Source organism: Carassius gibelio, chromosome B7 (assembly GCF_023724105.1).
Source record: "Carassius gibelio isolate Cgi1373 ecotype wild population from Czech Republic chromosome B7, carGib1.2-hapl.c, whole genome shotgun sequence".
NCBI lineage: Eukaryota > Metazoa > Chordata > Actinopteri > Cypriniformes > Cyprinidae > Carassius > Carassius gibelio.
This window is the reverse complement of record NC_068402.1, coordinates 38,449,990-38,474,361: the sequence shown is the minus strand read 5'-3', so window position 1 is coordinate 38,474,361 and position 24,372 is coordinate 38,449,990. Positions and strand designations below refer to the sequence as shown.

General features: G+C 40.2%; 5 protein-coding genes and 1 long non-coding RNA gene across 12 annotated transcripts in view; 2 read left to right on the top strand and 4 right to left on the bottom strand.

Moving 5' to 3' along the window:
• LOC127961553 (obscurin-like) overlaps nucleotides 1-8,600 on the bottom strand; it is a 290,119-nt gene extending 281,519 nt beyond the window's left edge. For both annotated transcript variants that reach the window (XM_052560738.1, XM_052560737.1), the window contains exon 1: nucleotides 8,454-8,600. In XM_052560738.1, the coding sequence (XP_052416698.1) occupies nucleotides 8,454-8,514 (61 nt within the window). In that variant the 5' untranslated portion in view covers nucleotides 8,515-8,600. The remainder of the gene's footprint in view (nucleotides 1-8,453) is intronic.
• The window catches only part of LOC127961543 (mucin-5AC-like), a 609,977-nt gene that overhangs the window by 285,517 nt on the left and 300,088 nt on the right, over nucleotides 1-24,372 (bottom strand). The gene's annotated exons all lie outside the window — the stretch shown is intronic.
• LOC127961550 (uncharacterized) overlaps nucleotides 1-24,372 on the top strand; it is a 301,565-nt gene that overhangs the window by 30,035 nt on the left and 247,158 nt on the right. The gene's annotated exons all lie outside the window — the stretch shown is intronic.
• Nucleotides 1-24,372, bottom strand: part of LOC127961551 (uncharacterized) — a 256,120-nt gene that overhangs the window by 36,897 nt on the left and 194,851 nt on the right. The window lies entirely within an intron of this gene.
• Nucleotides 1-24,372, top strand: part of LOC127961572 (uncharacterized) — a 464,915-nt gene that overhangs the window by 274,668 nt on the left and 165,875 nt on the right. The gene's annotated exons all lie outside the window — the stretch shown is intronic.
• Nucleotides 21,882-24,372, bottom strand: part of LOC127961546 (sodium/potassium/calcium exchanger 2-like) — a 49,958-nt gene continuing 47,467 nt past the window's right edge. For all 6 annotated transcript variants that reach the window (XM_052560725.1, XM_052560726.1, XM_052560728.1 and 3 more), the window contains one exon: nucleotides 21,882-24,083. In XM_052560725.1, coding sequence (XP_052416685.1) covers nucleotides 23,834-24,083 — 250 coding nt within the window. In that variant the 3' untranslated portion in view covers nucleotides 21,882-23,833. The remainder of the gene's footprint in view (nucleotides 24,084-24,372) is intronic.

Genomic DNA, 24,372 nt, shown 5'->3' with positions numbered 1-24,372 from the left:
CAAGATACTAAAAGTAATAAATAAATACATAATTATGAACATTTATGTGTGTTTATGTTTGTTCTGAGTACGTTATTTTAATTGCAATTAATGATTATGAACATAAAAGCATTACAAAAAAATATAGGCTATATTATTATTACTACACTGTTAGAAATGTCTGTAAATTTAACAGTAACTGTAAAATGAACTGTATTTTACTGTAGGACAGTTATACAGCATATTACTGTATTTTAAATTTACATTTTGGGGAATACCCTCTTGGCGACACTAAATTACAGTATTTTTTATTTACTGTAAATCTAAATACAGTAAAGAGAAAATGAGCGCGAAACCTGACCCATCACAGATCAAGTTATTTCCCACTTGGAGAAAGAACAAAACAAGACACACAGATGCGAAAAGAACCAGTCAGATGCAAAGGTGGGTACAAATATTACTTTTACTTTATATTATATCTTTGGTTTAACTAAAACAAAAATATAAAAAAACGCTGCCACTGAACGGCGCGCAGTCACCTCACATTGATACTGTGAAGAGAGCTAGAGAGAGTTGTGGTGACACTGTGCAAACATTCATATTTCTTTCCTTTCTTTCCTTTTCTGAACGTTTCACCGTCAAAATATGGACATTAACGGGTCTCTGCCTTGGGTTTGACCACTCCAGGAGCTGGTAAGTGTTCATGTGAACTGTTAGCCGAACAACAAAGCTTTCGTGGATTTAGCTTAAAGTCAGTCGGATTTTTTCCCACTATTATCGCTTGCTGTTAACTGATTACCCCATATAAATGCACGTCATGCTTGTAGTGCTAGAGTAAAACCCGCAATGTTCGTGTCGTGTGCAAACACTGGTGTCTCTGTGGAGACATTATACGCCTTTATTAATCATGCCAAAGGGCATAAAAACACGGCGAATTTAAGGTTTTCGTGTGCAGTTCCTGAATGCTCATACACTTTCCAAAGCCTCTCCGCCCCTCAGTCTCACATTTAACGTTACCGCAAACAAAGAAATCTAAAGTTAAGGAAACTAAACAACCAAGAGAAAAATATGTCTACTTCAAATGTAACATTTGTTCTGTACATCAGCATCGGGAGAATAACATTATAATCTCGTTCGTGAAAATGCGCCGCAAATGGCACAGAACACAATGGAAATGTTTTCAGGGGACCCCAGTAAGTGACGAACCCGACTGTGTACATCCAATGCGCGATCAACGGCTGTCCGAATTCACTCACTCGTTTTCATTCACAGCTTCAAGTGAACCGTATTAGTGGACTAATGTAGAAATGAGTGAATGAGTGTTAAGGGGGCGATTTCGGATTTAGCCAACGTAATTTCCTCATTTTAACCTGGGATGTTCTCGTGACAAAGCAGCGTGGTGTCTATCAGTTTAATAGCTGTACTTAGGACATAAATGTCTTATTATTGCTGTTAACATAACTGTTGCAAATAAATACATTTTATACAAAAAAGTTTTCGTAATATGCTTTATTTATCTGTGTGTGTCTCAACTTTAAAATTAGCTGTTTCATCTTTGGACCCTACATTACCTTACATTTCTTACCTATGAAACTTATTTAAACATAACATTACAATTTTTTTTACAATGTTACTAATGTATAGATTAATATCTTACCCTCATGTTCTTTTTACATTTTTTATATTGTATATAAAGTTGTATGTCATAAATATGTAATCTCTGTATTTTTTGCAAGAAAACAAAAGTAGACGTTGAGTACTAAACATGCTCCATCCGGGTTCGTCACATATTGGGTCCCCTGGAAATATTTCCGTTGTGTTCTGTGCCATTTGCAGTGCATTTCTGTATTTGGTTGTGTTGTGAGTATTTGGTTATTTTGTTAGACATTTTTCACATCAAATGATCTAACTTTTTTTTTTTCTGTTGTGTAAAGGTTAAATGTTAACCCTGACAACAGCAAGTGCTCCTCAAAGTTCCACGTCATCAAAAGAAGTGGGAAGATGGTGCAAAGGAATAACTCTGGTCTGAACCCTCATGTATCCTCCTTCATTAAAGGGATAGTTCACCCAAAAAATTAGTTCACCCATTAATAACTCACCCTCATGTCGTTCCAAACCCGTGAGACCTCCATTTATCTCCTCTAAATTTGTGAATTAATGCGTATTGGAGACGCGAACAGTATAAAATGATTCAGTTTGATTTGGTGAACTGGTTTTAAAAGATCCGGTTACATCGAATGATTCATTCGTGAACCGGATATCACAAACTGCTTTGTTTTGAACTCTCTCACAACAGACCCGGAAGAGAAGACGATGCTGAAAAAGTCGTAGTTTTTGCTATTTTTGGATCAAAATGTATTTTCGACGCTTCAAAAAATTCTAACCGACCCTCTGATGTCACATGAACTACTTTGATGATGTTTTTATTACCTTTCTGGACATGGACCGTATACCATACACACAGCTTCAATGGAGGGACTGAGAGCTCTCGGACTAAATCTAAAATATCTTAAACTGTGTTCTGAAGATAAACGGAAGTCTCACGGGTTTGGAACGACATGAGGGTAAGTTATTAATGACCTAATTCTGATTTTTGGGTGAACGATCCCTTTAAGGAGTTTCTGGATTTCAGCTGGCAAAACTATTAAGCTACTAAGAGCAAATACATTCTACACAGGAGTTTTCTGAATTTGTAAATTTTTAAGATTGTTTTTATGACTGATTCGGTTCATGTCTGTTGTTTTAAAATGCTCTTAATATGAAACTTTTATGTATAAATGAAATGTATTCAAGTTTTTGGAAAACTGAAAGTACAATCTGCCAGAATATTAAAATGTTATTTCAAGTATTACAATTTAACTATTAAACCAGTAAAAGAAGTTAAACAGTCTTTTGTTTCTTTTTATAGTTTTTACTACTGAGACATGAGACCTGTTGAAATACAATAATTTGTAAAGTTTTACAATACATAATAAAAGTGAACCAATTACAGTAAATTTCACAGTGTAAAGTAATATTTTATTGTATTAAAATATATAAAAGGAGAAAAAAACGTGTTTTACAGTAAAAAAATATATTACTGCAAATACATTTACAGCAAGTTAAATGGTACTGTAAATATGAATAAAGTATTTTTACTATAAGTTTAATTTACAGTAAGTTACTGGCAAACTGCTGCCAGTAAGTTACTGTAATTTCTACAGGAAATTTTTTTACAGTGTATATACCATCGATGAAACCACAAAGCTGACGCGGAGGTATGTGTAACTGCAATATAAAGTAATTTTGAGTATTATTGCTATTAGTATTTTCTAAAATTAGGAACATGTAATATAAAAGTACACATGGCAATGTTTTTGCAACAGTTCCAAGTCTCACGCGCAGTGTAGGCTATACGTCACTGTCCGAATCCGTTCACTTATTTATTTGTTCACTCCTTCCTGATATAGTGAACTCAACTGCCATGCAGGGATTAGTGAATGAGTGAATTCCCTTCCCTTGAGTTGTGATGTTAGACTTTTTTTTGTTTAACTGTTCCTGTGGTGTTGAGCAACTACAATTCATTTTAATCCTATAATTTTATATTATAATTTATTTAAAGTGAATAAATTGTAATGAAAAATAAATAAAATAGCTAAAGTAAATCGTAAGTGGAAGTGCATCTGTCAATTCAGTCATGAGCATACATCAGCAATTACACATGTTTAGGGGAATAGGGCATTATTAATATACCATGTGGTGGTATGTGCTAGAAATGAGTAAACCACTATCAGTGAGTCTGCCCATGGGGTGGGGGCACTGCCGCACAAGGTGTCCCACATTGCCCTTCAGAAACATTCCCCCCGTCCCCCCTTGGACTTATTAGCAGGTAGTCACCCTACTCGCAGTGTCACTGACAAAGTAGACCATTTTAAAAAGAAAACATGCAAATTACCATTTCCTTCAAGTTGTAGCCTTCAGATACCATGGTATTTTTCATCATGTTGTGGAGATGCCTTCACATGACATCATCACTTCTGTGCAGCTGCTGTTGTACAGTAAGATATTATCATTGGACCTATTCAAACCAGACAATGGACCATTCGACCAATAAATCCAGCAGTGTCCACCATAATATCACAATAAATGCACTTAAACGTGAGTGTAACAAGAGTGTTTTTAATAATTCTTTTCTAAATGTGCCTTTCCTAATAATATGCTAGTTAGCAAGTTTCACGATGAATGTGGCTAAAGTTTATCATATCTCAGAGACAGGGCCGTGCACAGACCTTTTGAGGGGCATGTGCTGAAACTGAAAAAGGGCACCCCCTCCCTTTATTTGCAGCAATTCCATACTGGCTTTCTTCTCTTGTTTCGTCTGGAGGTAATTCCCCCGCACTGGTCTCCATCACATTCTCTTGATCTACACTAGCAGTTCCGTACTGGCTTTCTTCTCTTGCATCTCCTTCTGGTAACTCTCCTGCAGAGGCTCCTGTATCTTGTTCACCAGCAAATTCTTGTACATCATCTATTGCTTCTCTCTCTACATCTGAATTACTACTTCCTTCCTTTTCTTCTTCCCTGCTACAAACTGGCCTGATCCATCAAGTAAGTGAGCTGCTACCCTTGGGGGCCTGCTGTCGCTCCCTCTCCTTTTTCTTATTTCTCTCTTTACGGGGCATTGCACTGCAACCACAAAGTAATCAAAATTTATGTAAGTGCAAAAAAAGTTTTTTTGTCAGTATTATTTGTAGGGTCCTGTGTTTTTGAATTGCTCTTGTGTACTCCCTCTTTTATTAATTTGCATTTATAGAGAAAGAAATACTTGACTCATACATAAACATGTTAACCAAATAATTCAAATTAGCTTATAAAACCAAACAGAAACCAAAATCTTTTTTATTGAACTTTATGCACTTTTTTTTATGAACTTTGCAAAAAAAAAAAAAAAAAATATATATATATATATATATATATATATATATATATATATATATATATATATATATATATATATATATATATATATATATATATATATATATATATATATATATATATATATATTTCTCTTTTTTAGCTATTCTGTTTGGTTTAATAAGCTAATTAGTATTATTTGGTTAACATGATTATGAATGACATTTGAGAAGAGGTAATTTAAGTAATTATGTCCAACTCATTTCCAGATACCGTTACTATAACATATCCAACATATCCCTCATTTCCAGATACCGTTACTATAACATATCCAACATGTATCCGCCTACCTGGCAAAAATGTGATACTGTGGTGGACCAGGGATGTTGGTCTCTTGAAGGTCTCTTATTCACTACACTTTCCCTAAAATAAGCCAGCAATGAAAAAATAAATAAAAACAGTGTGAAAAGTAGAGTTGCAGTACAAAGCATTTCTGAAGGATCACGTGACACTGAAGAGTACTGATGTAATTATGCTGAAAATTCAGCTTTGATCACAAAAGTAAATTACATTTTAAAATATATTCAAATAGAAAAGTTATTTAAAATTTTAAAAATATTACACAATATTACTGTTTTTGCTGTACTTTGGATCAAATAAATGAAGCCTTGGAATGAATCATGAATTGCATTCTGCATGATCAAATATAAAGATTTTTTAATTACTACTACATTACTGTAGTAAAACCATGTTTTACTGCATTTTATACATGTGAGGGCGAGCGGAGAGTATACCATCACGTGATTAGCCTAAATGTTAATAAATTAAGTGTATCAGCAATCATAAATCAAAGAAGAAAGTTCTTAGAAATATATGTTATCTAGGTGACGAGGATCACTCGTCGCTTTGTGTAAGTTCCAGTATGAAACAGCGGGGGGCGCACCTGTTATGATTTTCCGATGGAAAAAACAAATTATATGTTGCTGTATTACTTACCAACATATTTAGTTTTTGACCAGCGAATGTGTGCAAATGTGATATTTATTTATTTTTTTTTTGTCCGTCATTAAAATGGCGACGGCGCCTGCCGTTGCCGGCATCACATTACATTTTAATCTACAGGTTACAAACTAGTTTTTGTAGCTATATAGACGGAGCGCTCAGTTTTTCCTGTGGTAAAATGCATTTGGCCAAAATCGCATTTTATAAAAGATGAAATGCTACTGTATGCACAGGCTTTAAGTGTTGGCTATATATTGGCTGTGACTAGATGGCAAATGCTAGCCCTCTCTCAGGCGATGTGCCACATGTCGGACATCAAATAAGTAAAATATGAGCCTTTATAGACATAGTGTTTAGTAGTACTTATTCAAACAACAAGATATTTATTAACCCTTCGTAAAACTTTGTTCAGCTCAGCTGTTGTCTACTGTGCGGCTGCTGTGGAACTTCAGTTGATTCAATGAATATAGAGGGGGCGGAGTTATCAGCTTACTAACAGCTTGAGGATCGAATAAGATTTGCACAAGCTCGTTTTAAGAACTTTCATTTGCGAAATATTTGTAAAACAGACAGACAGACGTAAAGGGTGACCAAAAGCATTGATTAAAAAAAATAAAAATAAATAAAAAAACACCACCAAAAAAAGGGCACTTCGGAGTGTAAGGGCAAAAAGGGCATGTGATCTGCACAGGTTGAGCCCTACCTGTGCACGTGCCTGCTCAGAGAGCTTATCTGCATTTTTAAGTGGTATCGGCCCGACACTCTTGTTCTCGTACTCGTAAAAATGCCATGATACCAAAAACCGATACCCACACAGTATCTGAACAGAGCTGTGTCTAGAAAAAGAAACACTGACAACAGAACAGCAGAGGTTAGAATTGAGTTATTATGGATTGAGCACACGGCTGCACGGATGCATGATCTTGTTGAGTGAATATCTCACAGACATCACTGGAAAGTTTGTAGTTTGGTGGGATATGTAAAAAGCCAAAAAGAAAAACAGTGCACAAGTTACTAAAGTTATTTAATGGTGAGGAGAGCGAGAAAAACGTAAAAGAGCGAGCAAGAAAAAAAAAGAGAGAGAGAGAGAGAGAGTCAGAGAGCGTGCTCTTCTGTTGCATGATCGTGATCGCTGTTCGCTCCTTTAGCACGATTTGGGATCAAAACCAAATCGTTAATATAAAACAAACAAAAATATATGGGCATTCACTATAAACCTTTATTTTAAATGTCAAGCATACATGATTAAAGCAAAAGTGAAACAAGTAGAATATGTGAAATGTGCTTGTAAGGAAGTGTCTCTCTCATTCTGCACCAATGCAAACGTGTTTAGATTGCTCTAAAATTATGTTTTTTATTTGTACGCGAGGGTCTTCGTACAGCGAGCGTGACACAAATTAAATTAAAAAATAGTATGCCATACTCATATAATATATAAGGAGTGGTTCCCTGCATTATTTTAGAATGTTTAAAATGTTTTGTGATTACACACACTAAAATATGCAGGGTTAAATACAACCCAGCGTTGGGTAAAATATGGACAAACCCAGCGATTGGGTTGTTTTGACCCAGCATTTGGGTAACTACCCAGAAGTTTGGATTAAACATTTTACCCAACCGCTGGGGTTGTCCATATTTTACCCAGTGCTGGTTCAAATTTAACCCAGCATTTTTTAGATTGCAGTATTATTGAGCTCCAGCAATGGAGCAGCTCTAATGTAAACTAAAGTAACAAAAGCTTATACATACATTTTAACAGGTATGATTAAGTTGGAAATAACTGAAGGAAATACATATTTGCTAAATTAAGCTAACTAACATGATTTTTCTTACTATTATTATTGTCTCTGTAGCCAACATTAGTAAAAAAAAAATATATATATATATATATATATATATATATATATATATATATATATATATATATATATATATATATATATATATATATATATATATATATATATATAATACAGGTAAACACATAAAAATACAAGTATCGGTATTGACGAGTACCAAAAATGAAAGTATCAGAATTTGACTCGTTCTGAAAAAAAGTGTAGTCGACATACCTATTTTTACAGTGTAAAAAAAAAAAAATGTGCAAAAACTTGTTGTTTCACACTACAATTGAGACATTTTGACCAAACTATGTTACATAATTTTCATTAAGAACCTAAAGAATCTTATCAACTTGGAGCAGACATTTGCATCACATTTATGAGTGTAACAGTAAGACATACAACAGGGGTTCTCAATTCGAGTCCACTTCCTGCAGAGTTTAGCTCCAACCCTAATCAAACATACCCGAACCAGCTAATTAAGGTCTTCAGGGTCACTAGAAAGTTACAGTTTTATCAAGATTGGAGCTAAACTCAGCTCTGGCCCACAAGGTCCAAGTTATTGCAGAGAACCTCTGACATACACAATCTCAAATATGAAAAATGTCAAACACCCCAATTTACACATTCAAGCTCCAGTCAGACTTATTTGCTGGAAGGATTGAATTAATTAAATAATTTTTGAATGATTTACGTTTTAAAGATCTTGTATAGTGTATAAACAGATGTCTTTACCTGTGAGAAGTGTACAGAGAATGATCCGTCCCAGCAGACACATGTGACGCTTATCAGCCATTTTCTGTTTCTGACAGTCTTTCTCTTCATTCTATAGCTACAGCTCTTCTTTTTAACACCATCATCTCATCCTGTGGGTGTTAACTTCCTCTGATCTCACCAACTGACCATTGAGCTGCATGTCATCCACACTATAATGTGAAAAATCATCTATGCTGCATTTAGCGGTTAGGTTGGTTCAGATTCTAACTTAGCAAAGCAAAATAAATGTATACAGTAACTGAAAAGTAGAAAACTAGAACATTTGTTTAAAATTTGTGTGTGTGTGTGTGTGTGTGTGTGTGTGTGTGTGTATATATATATATATATATATATATATATATATATATATATATATATATATATATATATATATATATATATATTTTACCGAAACTTAACAGAGTATAAAGATCATCATTTAATTACAGTTTTTCCAAAAATAGAATGTAATATAAAATGTATTATTATTATTACTATCATTATACACCGTATATCACCATTAGTGCATTAAGAGTTTTGAATTGCACTTTTTTTTATTTCTTGTTTACCATCTGTTTATAAGAATAGAGCCCTGTGTATTAAAAATAAAGCAGTTTGTTGTTCTAGAGAAGAGTCTGTTGAATGATTGAAATGTGCATTTACTCTCAAGATTTATTTATGTCTTGTATTTATAACAGTTTATATCAGATGTGAGAGCCACCCTATTGGATCAGTTTTTACAATCAGCAATCTTTTATGTCTATTTAATTGTTATCATTATTAATAATAATCTAGTTCTATTGTTCTCAGAGCTGTGTACTCGGTGTTGAGGTTTAGAAACATGTCACTGCAGAGTGTGAGAACTCAGTGAGTTTGACCACACTGGTTTAACACACCCAGTTCAGACTGATAGCTGTAAATTCTCACATATTCAGATGCAGTTCCTGTTCTTTCTTTAAGTGAACGACTGCATGGCTTCCAACTCTGTCTTTTCAGTTCATGAACGCAATCAGCATTTTTAGTTAACACCGGTTAAACCAAATTTAAATTTAATTATCCAAATTGACCAATTGCAATTTCCACTTTGTCAGTTTTGACTGTCCCCCTAAGCATGTTTCTCTGCATGAAGTAAAAAATAATATAAAATAAAATAAAATAAAATCATGTCACTGTGTGTTGTTAGGAGACATTCTAAAACGCTTAACGTGAAAAACGCTTAACATGGCTTAATGTACTAAGACCAATATTAACAGACCAAACTCACTAAACATTATACTAATAGAGTATACTATCTATAAAAAAAATCTTATGAGCCCTGAATATGAATGCAACTCATTTAATAACACACTAAGCCTTATGATGGGTTTCTATGGGAGGAAAAGACTTAACCTCTTATTAAATGTTGAATTCATATTCAGGGATCATCTGATTTTTTTGTAGATAGTATACTTTATTAGTATGATTCTTAGTGAGTTTGGTCTGTTAATATCACTGTATTAGTACATTAAACCACGTTAAGTGTTTTAGAATATCACTGTTTTTAGTTCTCTGCTAGATTAACATGTATCATCGGTTAAATAGGGCAGCAGTAGTGCTTGAAGTTGACCATTATGCACCGGTACACAGTACCAGCACTTCTATATTTTAGTCTTTATCGACCAGCACTTCTGGCATGTTGCCAATACTTATACTTAAAGCTTCAGAGGTGTCAAGTAAAGAAGTACAAATACTTTGTTACCTTACTAAAGTAGAAATTTCAGGTGCCTATTGAGAGTGCCTATTCATGACATGTACCAGTTCAGTAATTTCATTCACGAATGAGATGTACCAAATCATTCAACTCATTCAAGAACAACATGGGTACCAGATCAGTCATTTCATTCATGAATGACAACAAGATCTCATAAGAATATATATATATATTTTTTTTTTTTGCGGTCCGAGTTGCGAGCGGGTTAGTTGAAAACGCCAGTCGTGTGCGGGTTGTTTATACACTGGTGGGCGGGGTCTGAGTCGGTAGGCCATGACAGTATGAGACGCTATCGGTTGCCAGGGGCAATGCCTTCAGAACTTCACAGAGGCGCGACTAAACATTCAAGAGGTCTTTAATTTGTGTGCATTTATTATTTCAGTGGGACAGAGACGGATCGAATAAGAGAAAGAAAAGCAAGAGAGAAAAGCAATGCAAAAAGATAAGACGGGACTCCTCACTCTCTATACTTTACTGGAGTAATTATTTTTACTTCTACTCCTTACATTTTCCCGCAAATATCTGTACTTTCTACTCCTTACATTTTCAAAATAGTTTCGTTACTGCTATTTCATTTCAGCTTGTTTTCATTCTGGCTTGTCATCATTCAAAAAAAAAAAAAAAAAAAAAAAACTATCCAGATAAATTGCGCCATCCGGATGGAGTGAATTTGATTGTGGTTGGATGAGAAGTATAAACATATACCATTCCGACACCCTACTGGTTTGTACGCGATCCATCGCACCTGAACATGACACAAATCACATCACACTCCAGCAAGGAGAGCCAGTGTTGGGTTTGTTTATCCCAAAAATATATTTCACAAAAGTTATTATTTCTCACAACTGGCTCATTTATCAAATGAGTGCTTTCTCTTCTTCCTTCGCAAATTAAGCTACAATAGGTAGTTCGGTAGCGAGTTTTTTTAAATAACTTATCGTTTGCGATTGACAATGTTGTGATATCTAGGCTATACCAAATTTGTAACTTGTGTGACGAGCACTCCCAGAGGAATCAGCGTCGCCCTGGAAACCAAACCAAAACACCTGCACGTCCTCGTCACCGGCTGATCGGTCACAGCTGCTCCCCATCAGCCAGCACATTGAAAAGCAGCACATGTTGCACTGAGAAGAGGTTCTCAAACAGAACGCAAAGCTGGACTAACCCCTCTCTCCTATCCCCACAGAAAGCAGCGAGTGACCGACAGCCCACACCCTTTGGAGCACGTCTGGACACCCACTTTCCCCTTGATTGGCACAGAGGAGCACGGAGAGCACACGGGGAGCACCAACCAGCGGAAAGCAGATCAGGACACTTCACCAGGCACCCTTCACTTTTCAATAAACCCACCCTCCGGGGCTTTTGATTTCACGTACCTCTTGTCGAGTGGTTCTTCACCCCGTGACAGTGGTGGAGAATGCGGGCAGAACAGTGAGGAATCACCGACAAGGTCACCGCCCCAACTCCTAATTTTTTTTTGCTTTCTGTCAGCAGCACCACGGAAGGCGGCACGCGCGGCCCCGCGATGGAGGACGTCTTACAACGCCTCGCTGAGGTTAGCATCCGCCAGCAGCAAATAGCGGAACACCTCGCCACTCGCCTGGGCAGGACGGAGGATGAACTCGCCGCCGTCCGGGCGGCCGCGGCCCAGTGCGTTCCGCTACCTGAGCCTCGGGCACAAGCCACCCGTCTGTTGCCCAAGATGACGGCCGATGACGATGTGGAAGCCTTCCTTCAGGTCTTCGAAAACACTGCCCACCGAGAGGGATGGCCAGAGGACGAGTGGGCGCGTGCGCTGGCACCCCTACTCACCGGTGAAGCACAGAGGGCTTACTTCTCACTCCCCCTGACGAGTGCCGACAGTTATGTCGAAGTGAAGCGAGAGATCCTGGCGAGGCTGGGCCTCTCCCCTGTAAGTGCCGCCCAGCAGTTCCACGAGTGGGAATACAAGCCCCGGGTGCCAGCCCGTGCCCAGGCAGCCGAACTCAGCCGCCTCGCCCAGCACTGGCTGTTGGCAGGAAACCCCACACCAACACAGGTAGCGGAACGAGTGGTGGTCGATCGCCTCCTGCGCGCACTACCTCGCGCCCACCGACAGGCCGTCGGCATGAGGGACCCACGTGACGTCCGGGAACTAGTGGAGGCGATCGAGCTGGCGGATGCCGTTCATCCCAGCGGGGCAGGGGACCGGCTGCCGCCATTCCCCCGGAGGGTGGTCCAGGAGCGACGCCCGCTCGAAGGCACCGCGCGACCCGTCAGCAGGCCGACGGTTCCCCCACCGCGAGATGAGCCCATGCCAAGTGCCGAACCACCGTCGCCTCCGCGAGCCTGGCTGGCAGGCTGCATCCTTCACCAACGGGTGCCGGCGGGAGCCCCCGAAGCAGATGTGAAGGTGGATGGAAGACGGTTCCGGGCCCTGCTGGACTCAGGCAGTGCGGTCACCCTCATCCAGGCGCGGCTGTGCGCCCCGCGAAGCGGCCGGAAAAACTTCCTACCGATTACCTGTGTGCACGGAGACACTCGTCAAGTACCGGCCCGTGAAATGGTCATTTCGTCCCCCCAAGGCACCTGGCCAGTGGAGGTAGGCCTAGTGAAGGACCTGCCGGTGACCGTACTGCTTGGAAGGGATTGGCCCGGCTTCGAGAAGCTGCTGTCCGCCGCTACCCAGCCTGCCAGCCCCAAGGGGAACCGTCGAAGACCGAGGCGGCCGCCTGGACCCCGCCGCCGACCGGCCCTGCTCGTCTCCGACAGTGGGAGAGAAGGTGAGGCCCCCTCCCAATCTACTAATCTGTTTTATGATGTCTACCAACAGGCCGCTGGAGGGGGCTCTTTCGCCAAGGAACAGCGGGAGGACGACCGACTCAAGCACTGTTGGAGCCAGGTGCGAGTCGTGGATGGAGAGGACGTCCTCCCCCGGCCCCACCCTCTCCCACATTTTGTCGTAGAGAATGGCCTGCTGTATTGTGTCGCCCAGCGTAGGGGGGAGGAGAAAAAGTTACTAGTTGTGCCTCGTGCCAAGACCGAGACCATTCTGGAGCTGGCCCATTCCCACCCCATGGCAGGACACCTCGCGGCAGCCAATACTGCCCAACGCATCCGCGACCGTTTCCATTGGCCGGGCCTGGACGCCGAGGTAAAGCGGTTCTGCCAGGCCTGCCCGACCTGTCAGGCCACGTCGCCCCGGACTCCTCCCCCCAGCCCGCTCATCCCGCTGCCTATCATCGAGGTGCCCTTCGAGCGGATTGGAATGGACATAGTGGGGCCGTTGCCGAAGTCTGCCCGAGGGCATGAGCACATCCTGGTCATCGTCGACTATGCCACCCGGTACCCAGAAGCAGTCCCCCTGCGGAAGGCCACCGCAAAGTCCATCGCCCAGGAGCTGTTTCTGCTGGCCAGCCGAGTCGGCCTCCCCTCAGAGATCCTGACTGACCAGGGAACCCCCTTTATGTCCCGGCTAATAGCTGACCTCTGCCGGCTGCTGCGGGTGAAGCAGTTGAGGACCACTGTTTATCACCCCCAGACTGATGGCCTCGTAGAGAGATTTAACCAGACCCTCAAGCAAATGCTCAGACGTGTGGCGGCGGAGGACAAGCGGGATTGGGACCTCATGATCCCCTACGTGCTCTTCGGGATCCGCGAAGTTCCCCAGGCCTCAACTGGCTTCACCCCCTTCGAGCTCCTGTTTGGCCGTCAACCCCGGGGCCTCTTGGACGTGGCCCGGGAAGCGTGGGAGCAGCAGCCGGCCCCGCATCGTACTGTCATCGAACATGTCCGGCAAATGAGGGAACGGATCGACCGAGTGATGCCGTTAGTCCGGGAACACCTCACCAGGGCCCAACAAGCGCAGCAACGTCATTATGACCGGACAGCCCAGCCACGGGAGTTCCAACCGGGAGACCGCGTCATGGTCCTGGTCCCCAGCTCCGCCTGCAAATTTCTGGCCTCCTGGAAGGGGCCCTACTCGGTCGTCGAGAGGGTTGGACCGGTCACTTACCGCCTGAGACAGCCGGGACGACGGCAGGCGGAGCAACTCTACCACGTCAACCTCCTAAAGAAATGGGTGGGGACCCGGGACCAAGTAGCTGCCCTAAGCCTCACCGAGCCCGTGGTTGTGGATATCAACCCCCACCTTTCGGCTGCCCAGAAGACGGAGCTGCAGCACCTGGTCAGTCAGTTCCAGGATGTGTTCTCCTCTCAGCCCGGGCAGACCAACGTGCTTCAACACCATATCCGGACGCCCCCAGGAGTCGTCGTTAGGCAACGGCCCTACCGAGTCCCGGAGGCTCGTCGGCAGGCTATTGAGGAAGAGGTCCAACAGATGCTAAAGTTGGGGGTAATAGAACCATCCTGGAGTCCGTGGTCCAGCCCCATTGTGATGGTCCCAAAGCCGGATGGCACCCTCCGCTTTTGTAACGACTTCCGCCGCCTGAACGAAGTCTCCGAATTCGACGGGTACCCCATGCCTCGGGTGGACGAACTGCTGGACCGGCTAGGAAGGGCCCGGTATATCAGCACCCTAGACCTAACCAAGGGCTATTGGCAGGTACCGCTCTCCGAGGCCGCCAAGCCGAAAACCGCCTTCTCCACCCCCAGTGGCCACTGGCAGTACCGGACCCTTCCCTTCGGCCTACATGGGGCCCCCGCGACGTTCCAGCGGATGATGGACATCCTCCTGCGGCCTCACCAAGCTTACGCGGCCACCTACCTGGATGACGTCGTGGTCCACTCCGAGGCGTGGGACGAACATCTGGATCGTCTGCGGAGGGTGCTCTCGGAGCTCCGGCGGGCTGGACTTACCGCCAACCCCCGAAAATGCCACCTAGCCCTCTCTGAGGCCAAGTACCTGGGCTATCAAGTCGGCCGAGGACTCATCCGGCCGCAAGACAAGAAAGTTGAGGCCATCCACGCCGCACCAAGACCGGAGACAAAGACCCAGGTACGAGCCTTCTTGGGGTTGGCGGGTTATTATCGTTGTTTTATCCCCAACTTCTCCTCTTTAGCCGCCCCCCTGACAGACCTGACCAGGAAGGGGCAGCCGGAGAAAGTATGCTGGACCCCGTCGGCGGAAGAAGCCTTCTCCCAGGTGAAAGCAGCACTCACGTCCTCGCCGGTACTCCGCGCCCCGGACTTTAGCTGCCCCTTCCTGCTGCAGACGGATGCTTCCGACACAGGACTAGGAGCGGTCCTCTCCCAAATTCAGGAAGGTGAGGAGCATCCGATCATCTACATCAGCAGGAAGCTGTCCCCCGCCGAGAGGAAATACGCCGCTGTGGAGAAGGAAGCCCTGGCCATCAGGTGGGCAGTCCTGGAGCTCCGGTACTACCTCCTGGGCCGCAAGTTCACCCTGGTAACCGACCACGCGCCCCTACAGTGGATGGCCCGCGCCAAGGACACCAACGCCAGGGTGACTCGCTGGTTCCTAGCGCTCCAGGACTTCCACTTCGAAGTCCGCCATCGAGCTGGGGCCGCCAACGCGAACGCCGATGGCCTCTCCCGGATCTGGACAGCTTATGCAGGTCTGTCAGGGGTCATTCCCCACCCTCCCCTAATCTCACCCCTACTTTCTACATGTCTTCGCAGGACCAGAACGACGCTTAGGGGGGGGGGATGTGACGAGCACTCCCAGAGGAATCAGCGTCGCCCTGGAAACCAAACCAAAACACCTGCACGTCCTCGTCACCGGCTGATCGGTCACAGCTGCTCCCCATCAGCCAGCACATTGAAAAGCAGCACATGTTGCACTGAGAAGAGGTTCTCAAACAGAACGCAAAGCTGGACTAATCCCTCTCTCCTATCCCCACAGAAAGCAGCGAGTGACCGACAGTCCACACCCTTTGGAGCACGTCTGGACACCCACTTTCCCCTTGATTGGCACAGAGGAGCACGGAGAGCACACGGGGAGCACCAACCAGCGGAAAGCAGATCAGGACACTTCACCAGGCACCCTTCACTTTTCAATAAACCCACCCTCCGGGGCTTTTGATTTCACGTACCTCTTGTCGAGTGGTTCTTCACCCCGTGACACTTGTTACACTCCCAACGCTGGACATAGCAGACATATGTAGCGAATACAGGAAGCTATAAATCAAGAAGGTATCAGGATTATGAGCTATTTTTATTTTTTGATTAATCACTTAGATTAATCATTCATTTTGACAGCACTGTAATGTTAATTGTAAATAGACAACAATACAAGGGTAATTGTTACTAAGCCTGCACTAATGTTCTTGTCCATTGCCCTCGCAGATTCCTGCAGCTAAGCTTGTGACGCTTGGTAAATGAGACAGGAGGCAAAAGCAAGTAAACAGAGTTTATTGTAAAAGATGTGATGATGGAAGGTTGGAGAGTGACGCAGGAACATCGATGGCAGCACAGACTGGTGAGTAGGTGAGTTGAGTGCGCTGGTAGGGATGACAGTGGTGGTAGATCCGAGTGAGGTGACGATGATCCGTGTGCGAAGGTAATAATCCAGAGCGAACCGAAACAGGAGACAAGGCAAGGCAGGAACACGAGAAACAGACATCTAACACGGAGGACGATCAACGATCTGACAAACAGAAGATGAAAGACAGGGCGTTAAATAGGCAGTTGGAATGAGTAGCACCTGCCTGACGATCAGCGGCAACATCCACATGAAACAATCAACATGACGTAACATGAATACAGCTGGAGACGGTGCATTCACGAAACGTGACAAAGCTTGGATGTACATTTACATTCCATTAAAGGTTATTGATGACATGCCTCTGAAGTTTGACTTTTTGCACCATAACAATACTTAGGCAACTAGTCATCATATCTCTAGTCCTTTAATGTATTTGCATTGTACTAAAGTGCGTTCATTTTAAATGGTCATATATGCGGCTGAAACAGGTAGCCTAGTGCATCCCACATTTTTCAACATGAACATTTTAATATAATATTATAGTCATTATGGCCTATGGCCTTTAGAATGTTTTTTTTTTTTTTTTTTTTTTTTTTTTTTTTTTTTTTTTTTGGGGGGGGGGGTTGGGGTTGTGCACAATAGGTCCCTGTGGTGCGGCCTAAACTTTTGTTCTTAATGGAATTTTTTCCCCTTACATTACTTTTATACTTTAAGTAGTTTTGAAACCAGTACTTTTACACTTTTACTTGAGTAAAAAGTTTGAGTTGATACTTCAACATCTACAAAAGTGTTTTTAAACCCTAGTATCTATACTTCTACTTGAGTAATGAATATGAATAATTTTGACACCAGTGCATCATTGTCTAAGTGATTAAAAAAAAAGTAAGTGTACAGAGTAGTAAAATAATAATGAATTATTGATCTTATTAATTTAATTTGAAGACAAGCAGTTAAATGAAACTCCTGGAAAGTCCAAGGATCCAGAAAGCAAATGTGTTCAAAAAGTAAGTTCATCCCAGATGAAAGATAATAATTTTGAAACAATCCTGGTGATTTCTGTGATCATGGCTCCTGATTGGTGGTCCTGTGTCGTACTCAGAGAGGTTCAAAGATGGCCCTTGTCACAGTCTTGTGAAGAAAGCATGGTCATCACACAGTTATTATTATGATGAGACGTTAAACTGAGGTCCTGACTCTCCTGTGGTCATTTGAAATCCCAGGATGTCCATCGAAAAAGATTTGGAGTGTAACCCGAGTGTGATCCTGGCCAAACTTGCCCATTGGCCTCTGACCATCACCATGGCCTTCTAATCATCCCCATATCCTAATTGGCTTCTTCACTCTCTCTCCTTTCCACCAATGAGCTGGTGTGTGGTGGGCATTGCACCATCCAGGTGGAGATTCTCCCTTTCATGTAAAGTGACATGAGAACCCAGAAAAGCGTTATAAATGTAATGAATTACTATTAGATCTTTTTCACACAGTTTGATTTGCAATGATGTTATAGGATTGCTAATTTGTCTGTAGAAGGCTTCTGCATGGATCTGTCTGGTCAATGTAGCAATCTGCAATCTGTCTGGTCTAGTGGTCTTGGCATCTCCCTGTGGTCCTGTTTGGTATTGCAACCGGACTTGGACAAATTTGTTTATAAAAAGGGCTGCAAACTACTAATTGTAAAGCATTACATTCAGTGCAAATTATGAAAATTAAAAAGTACTTTTTAGTACTTTAGTTTGTATTTATTTATTTTTGGGTGGGGGAGTAGGGTTGAGTACCGCCAATTTATTCCTCTTCAAGCTCTGATGTTCTGCTCATATGTCCCCAAGAAGGGCAAAAGCAAACCTATGCCCTTGTCTCAAACACTTCTCTTTGTTCACCATTTCAATGCTATTTTATGCTTTTTTGGGGGGCCAGCAAGGTTGACGATTTCTTGGACAGCTTACATTCTGTTCAAAGGACAATAACCTGCAGAGTCCACTTGGTGGCCCCAAATGTCTCCCTCTCACTCCAGGAATGCAAACTTTTCTCTTTTAATCAGTGACAAATTTATGTCACATAAATAAAAATAAATAAATAAATAAAGTCATACGCTTTCTTTTTTTAATTTGTAGTGGAAGTAACTGGAAGCCACAACAACTGGACCTCAAATCAAAAAGAGTTTGCAAGCAAAAAGTAAAAGCGACACTAATGTAATAAAATATGAATTAACATAGTTTGCATCGCATCAGCTGTGCACTGACTATAGGTTCACAAACAGTGTTTAAGTTGGTAACAATGCCCATCCATAAACCAACTACTTTATCTATTTACCTCTAAATTGCCACATAAAAGTTTTCCCCATTAAATTACTTAACACATTAGTTATGTCATGGTTGTCAAATCTTTTTAGCATTATTTTAAAACTGTTGATTGCAGTGTGCCAATATAACAGTGGCGTACAAACTACTTACCTGCTCATGAGATATATTTCTTATATTACATTTGTAGAATAAAGAAATGAGAGAATCCTGTCAGTGTGTTTCAACTTTATTTAGACTTTATATCTTAGCAGCAGCTGATTCCATGGAAAACTTCATTCACCACGGACAAGCTGCCCTTATTTTAAGCCTTTATTTCTTTTATCACATACTTTGCATTGACAGTTTCTCTATATTCTTATTAGTATCTGTATATATTTACATTTGAAATAACCCACATGAACACTAGTGAAATGAGACATTAAACAGAATGATGGAGACATGCAGGTATTAATCTCATAATTCAGTACAAAAGTGCAGTTTTATGAATTAAGACAACAGTGGAGACAGAAACAGGGCCATCTACAAATGCTAAGAAATGAAGCCAGAAAAAAAGTGATCAGAATCAGTGTTTTCATTCCTTTAAAGTCCAGATGAGTTGTGTGTGTACGTGTAAAAATGGAGAAAATCCAGCATGCAGTCACTCCAGATTTGTGTAAATTCAGGCCAAACATTCAACTTCAGCCTCATTAAGAGCAAACAGACAATAATTAAACAGACAAATATAAATGCAAAGTGCATATTAATAATGCTGTTTGACACAAAAAAATAAATAAATACAAATTAATCATAATAATCCATACCTTGCCAGAAAGGGGCACTTGAACAGTGTGTACAGCCCTCTTATTAGACAAAATACTTATATAAAACAGAAAAATATAGAAAACTATTATGAAAGCATATTTTCATTCAGAAAATTAATAAATACTATGGTGTAACTAGCAAGGATATAAATTATTACTGACACATAAATCTGAATATATATATATATATATATATATATATATATATATATATATATATATATATATATATATATATATATATATATATATATATATATATATTATTAAAACTGATATAAGCATTGTAGCTGCTTATGTAACTCTTTTAATACCAACTTTGTCATCAGTTTTATCAAAACCTTTCAATGGTTGAGAATTTTTTTTTTTTCTCTATTTATAATAAATATCATAAATTACATTAGTTCAAGGCTGTGTTTCCCAAAAGCATCGTAATCATTGAAACCAATGGAGCTATGATCAACTATGTTGCTTTTGGAAAACTCAGCTCATATCAGTATCTCCTCATTCATATATTTATTACACATTCACACATTTCTTTGCTCAGTCCAGACCTGTTAAAATACACTTCTAGTTAGCTATATCGGCTCAGAAAATAATTAAAGCCTTACAAGATTGCATTCGTGGACCAGAGAAATTAAAATAAAACATAACCCACATTCAGCAATCTGGATAAGAGCTTCTTCTGAAGGAATAAATATGATTGGACTGACAAGGACATTGCATTTCTTCCCTATAATATAAGTATTTAGTACAGTAAAAGAGATTGAGAAGCATTTCTAAGTTTGTGCATGCTTTGCCTGCTCATTAAGAAAAGGTGCATCAACAGGCCTTGGTTTACACCTGGAAACTTCCTACAAAAATAAAGTCCTACTACACACTAGAGGGCAGTGTTTGCTCAGGTATATACACAGCAGCTGCGTTCAGGTTTCTGTCACGCCAAAATGTCTTCAAAACACAAATAAATCGCCTGCCTCCACAAATAAAATCACTATTAGTTTCATGCTAGTGTACAGTATGTGAATCTTCTTGATCAGTGAGTTCTCCACTAGTTAGTGTGTGTCTGTACAGATTACAAAGATCGAGTCCTAAAGCACCATTAGTGTAACATGGCTCGCGCTACTCTTAATAAATGTGTGTTTTTACATCTCTAGGAAAGGTTTAGACAGCGCTAGCACATTAACACTCATTCGTTACCAAAGGACATTTTACGCAAATCATTATGTAAATACGTTGTCTTTGAATCTTACAGTAAAGCAATGAGCACATCTTGAATTGATTGGCTACACATTTTCATGCATGCATTGCCTACTCGTAAATGTCTTTTCTAGCACATCACTATCATCTCCGATCTGGTTTCAATCCGAATCCGTGTAGTGTGAACACAGACTATTGAGGGAAATCACTGCACGTGGTTTGAGCAGCTGGCAATGCTATATATGTCTAATGATTTCTAGTTTCAACACTTAACTATAGACTATAAGCAACTACACATTTCCCTCGTGTTTATAATATTATTCAACATGACTTTTCCATAAATGGGTGAATAATAACGATTGGGGAAGCAGCATGCAGTAGGCTAATTGTAGTCTCCTTCAGTGTGAATGAGGCAGCAATATCTTTTTTTTTTTTTTTACAATCAATACTGCAGCTCAAATTCCTCTAAACTGCTATTAAATGAACAAGATATATATAAAAATGTAAATTAATTGAAAGGTAAACAGTATGTTCAAATTCAACTGTATCTGGCTACTTGGCCTCTTGACATACATGCAAAATGTAAATAAAAATATACATATCTTTCTAATATATTATACATAATCAGTGTTTTCTTTAAATAAACATTCCCATGTGTCACCCTGGATCCATAACAACCTTCAAGATATTATTTGCCACAATTTCAAATAAAGTGGCTGCCAATACATTTCACAAATGTACTTTCACCATGATCTGAAGCTAAACCAAACCAAACCAAACCAAAGAGCCTTAATATTTCAGAAGGTGTTTGAACAACATTCAACATCTAAAATACATCATCAACCGGCATTTGTGATTTTTTTAAAGCTGGGGAAGTAACAGTTCACAGATTCTCAGTTTTAGGGCCAGTTTGATGTTGTGTACCATTTGGTTAAATAAATATTCAAACATATAGAAATCACCGAACATGCAGAATTCACCATACTTCTATTTATTACAAGAAATGTGGTTTTCTTTTCATGTCCTTAATATGTTATTAGCATATAAACATAATAAAAACAATGAACAATAGCCATCAGCTCACGCAAAGTGAAAATAATTTTGGACACTATATCTGTCATATCACAGAATAATTGTTCCAAACCAGCGATTATTCATCAGTGCAGCACATTCACAGTGTGAACAAACGGCCTGCAGAGACTGAGAAATGAGCAAACGCTGCCTGCTGTAATCACAGCGTCTGTCTGCGCAGAAATCATCACCCCTCCCTACAGAGTGATTAACACAACCAAAAATCTTTCTGATCACAGAGCTTCATCCGCTTTGCCCTTTGGCTTTGACCACAGCTGTGGTGCATGTTGTTTGAAAGTAAATAAGAAAAACACGATAACCTGTATAAAGGTTTTAACACCGTGTCGATGAATCTCATCCAGTTCAAAGGATTCTGTACAAGAGTTATCGACCAATGTCAGTTTGGTGCACCATTACAGCTCTAGTCTAACTGCACTTCAATGAGTGGTGCACAAAAAAGTTTACATTATTATTAAATGAATACTTGTTTTCTAGAAGAAGAAAAATTCTTAGTAATTTTGCCATGTTTTCAAGTACAAATCAAATACAGACCTAAACATCTCTAAATCAAGAGCAACAAGATTTAATATATTTACAAATGTAAAAAATAATAATAACAAAGTTAAAGTAAAACATGGAATCAGTAGCCAAATAAAAATAAATTAATAATAAATCAAAGGGAAAACAAGATTATTTTTCTTTCCACACTTATTGCTTTTAGCATGAACCAGGGTTAGTATAGCTAACTGAAACTGAAAGAAAAACTAAAACCATAACACTATCATTTCTGTTATTTGACATTATAAAGGTTAAATAAAATGTGAGCCTGGACCACAAAACCAGTCTTAAGTGTACATTATACTAAACTGAGATTTAAACATCTGAAAGCTGAATAGCTTTCCGTTGATGCATGGTTCATTAGGTTCAGACAATATCCGGCAGAGATGCAACTATTTGAAAATATTGAATCTGAGGGAGCAAAAAAATCACCTTTGAATTTGTCCATATGAATATATTACTAATCAAAAATTACATTTTTAAATATTTACGATAGGAAAGTTACAAAATGTCTCTATGGAACATGATCTTTTCTTAATATCCTAATGATAATTTTGACCCATAACATATTTTTTGGGCTATTGCTTAAGACTGCTTTTGTGCTCCAGGGCCACAAGTATTCAAGTAAAAGTATTATATAATTGTGGCTTGTTGTCAAGGCAACTTTTTTATTTTAATTTAGTTTAACTTGGTGGACTAAAACAACTAAAACTAAAATAAAGATGAATAAAAAAATACCCAAACTTTAGGTAAAATTAAATATTGATTCAAAATATGGATAAAAAATATAATAATTTGTCAATGATACTAAAATAACACTGGCATTCAAAATGAAATTCACCCATTGAAGAAAACAAGACTTAATTTTCTTCAGAAATTTCCACTCTCAAAAATTTAAGAGTGCTCAGATATTTGCACTGGAAAACAAAACAAAGACACTAAGTAAGAATTTTTTTTAGAATACATATTTATATATAATTAATTGCAGCCAAATCATTTTTTCAAGAAAAGTCTAATTGTATATCTAATGAAGTTTGAGCTTAAAATGAGACAAAAATAAATAAATAAAACTTAAGTCAAGATATTTTCTCTGAAAAAGAGTTTTGCTTCTTAAGTACAGTTCAGCGATGCTCTTTGTTTAGATATTTGTTTAGGATGTTTCGATATTTTCCAGGAAAGCAAGACAAATCTTAATATTAAAGTGTGTAAAACCCCATGAACACAGGGTTTTAGATGAAGTGTGAAGGAGGCTGGGAAAAATGCCTACGGAGGTAAGTTAAAGTCAGCAGGAAGGGTCATCAGACCGAGATGGGGCAGACGATGACCTTGTCCTCCAGCAGGACGCTGACCACCAGGAAGACCATGTAGAGCAGGAACATGATGAAGCCCAGCAGTTTGCTCATCTTCCACTTACAGGCGGCGATGGAGATGATGACGAAGAGGAGCATGATGAAGAGCAGCACGATGGCGCAGAACAGACCGTTGCTACTCACCTGAACCGGGCTCATACCGTTTATAATGGAGTACAGCAGCCATGGGAGCGGTAACCTGACAAACACAGAAACACTGAACATTAAAACTGTACAAAACTCAAGCTCAGATAGAAAACTGAGTGAGCCGCTCAATGCACAATACAGCACGATGAAATACAAAATAACATGCTTTCAAAAAAATAAACCTGCGTGCAAAATGAATATAACGCTTTTAGACAACTACATGTTCGGTGCAATTAAATTAAAATAGCTTTAAATTGCTATCGAATGCAATATAGTATTTTGACCCACTTAAGTAGGACTTAAGTCCATTTTTATATCTTAAATTATAGTTACTTCTGTCA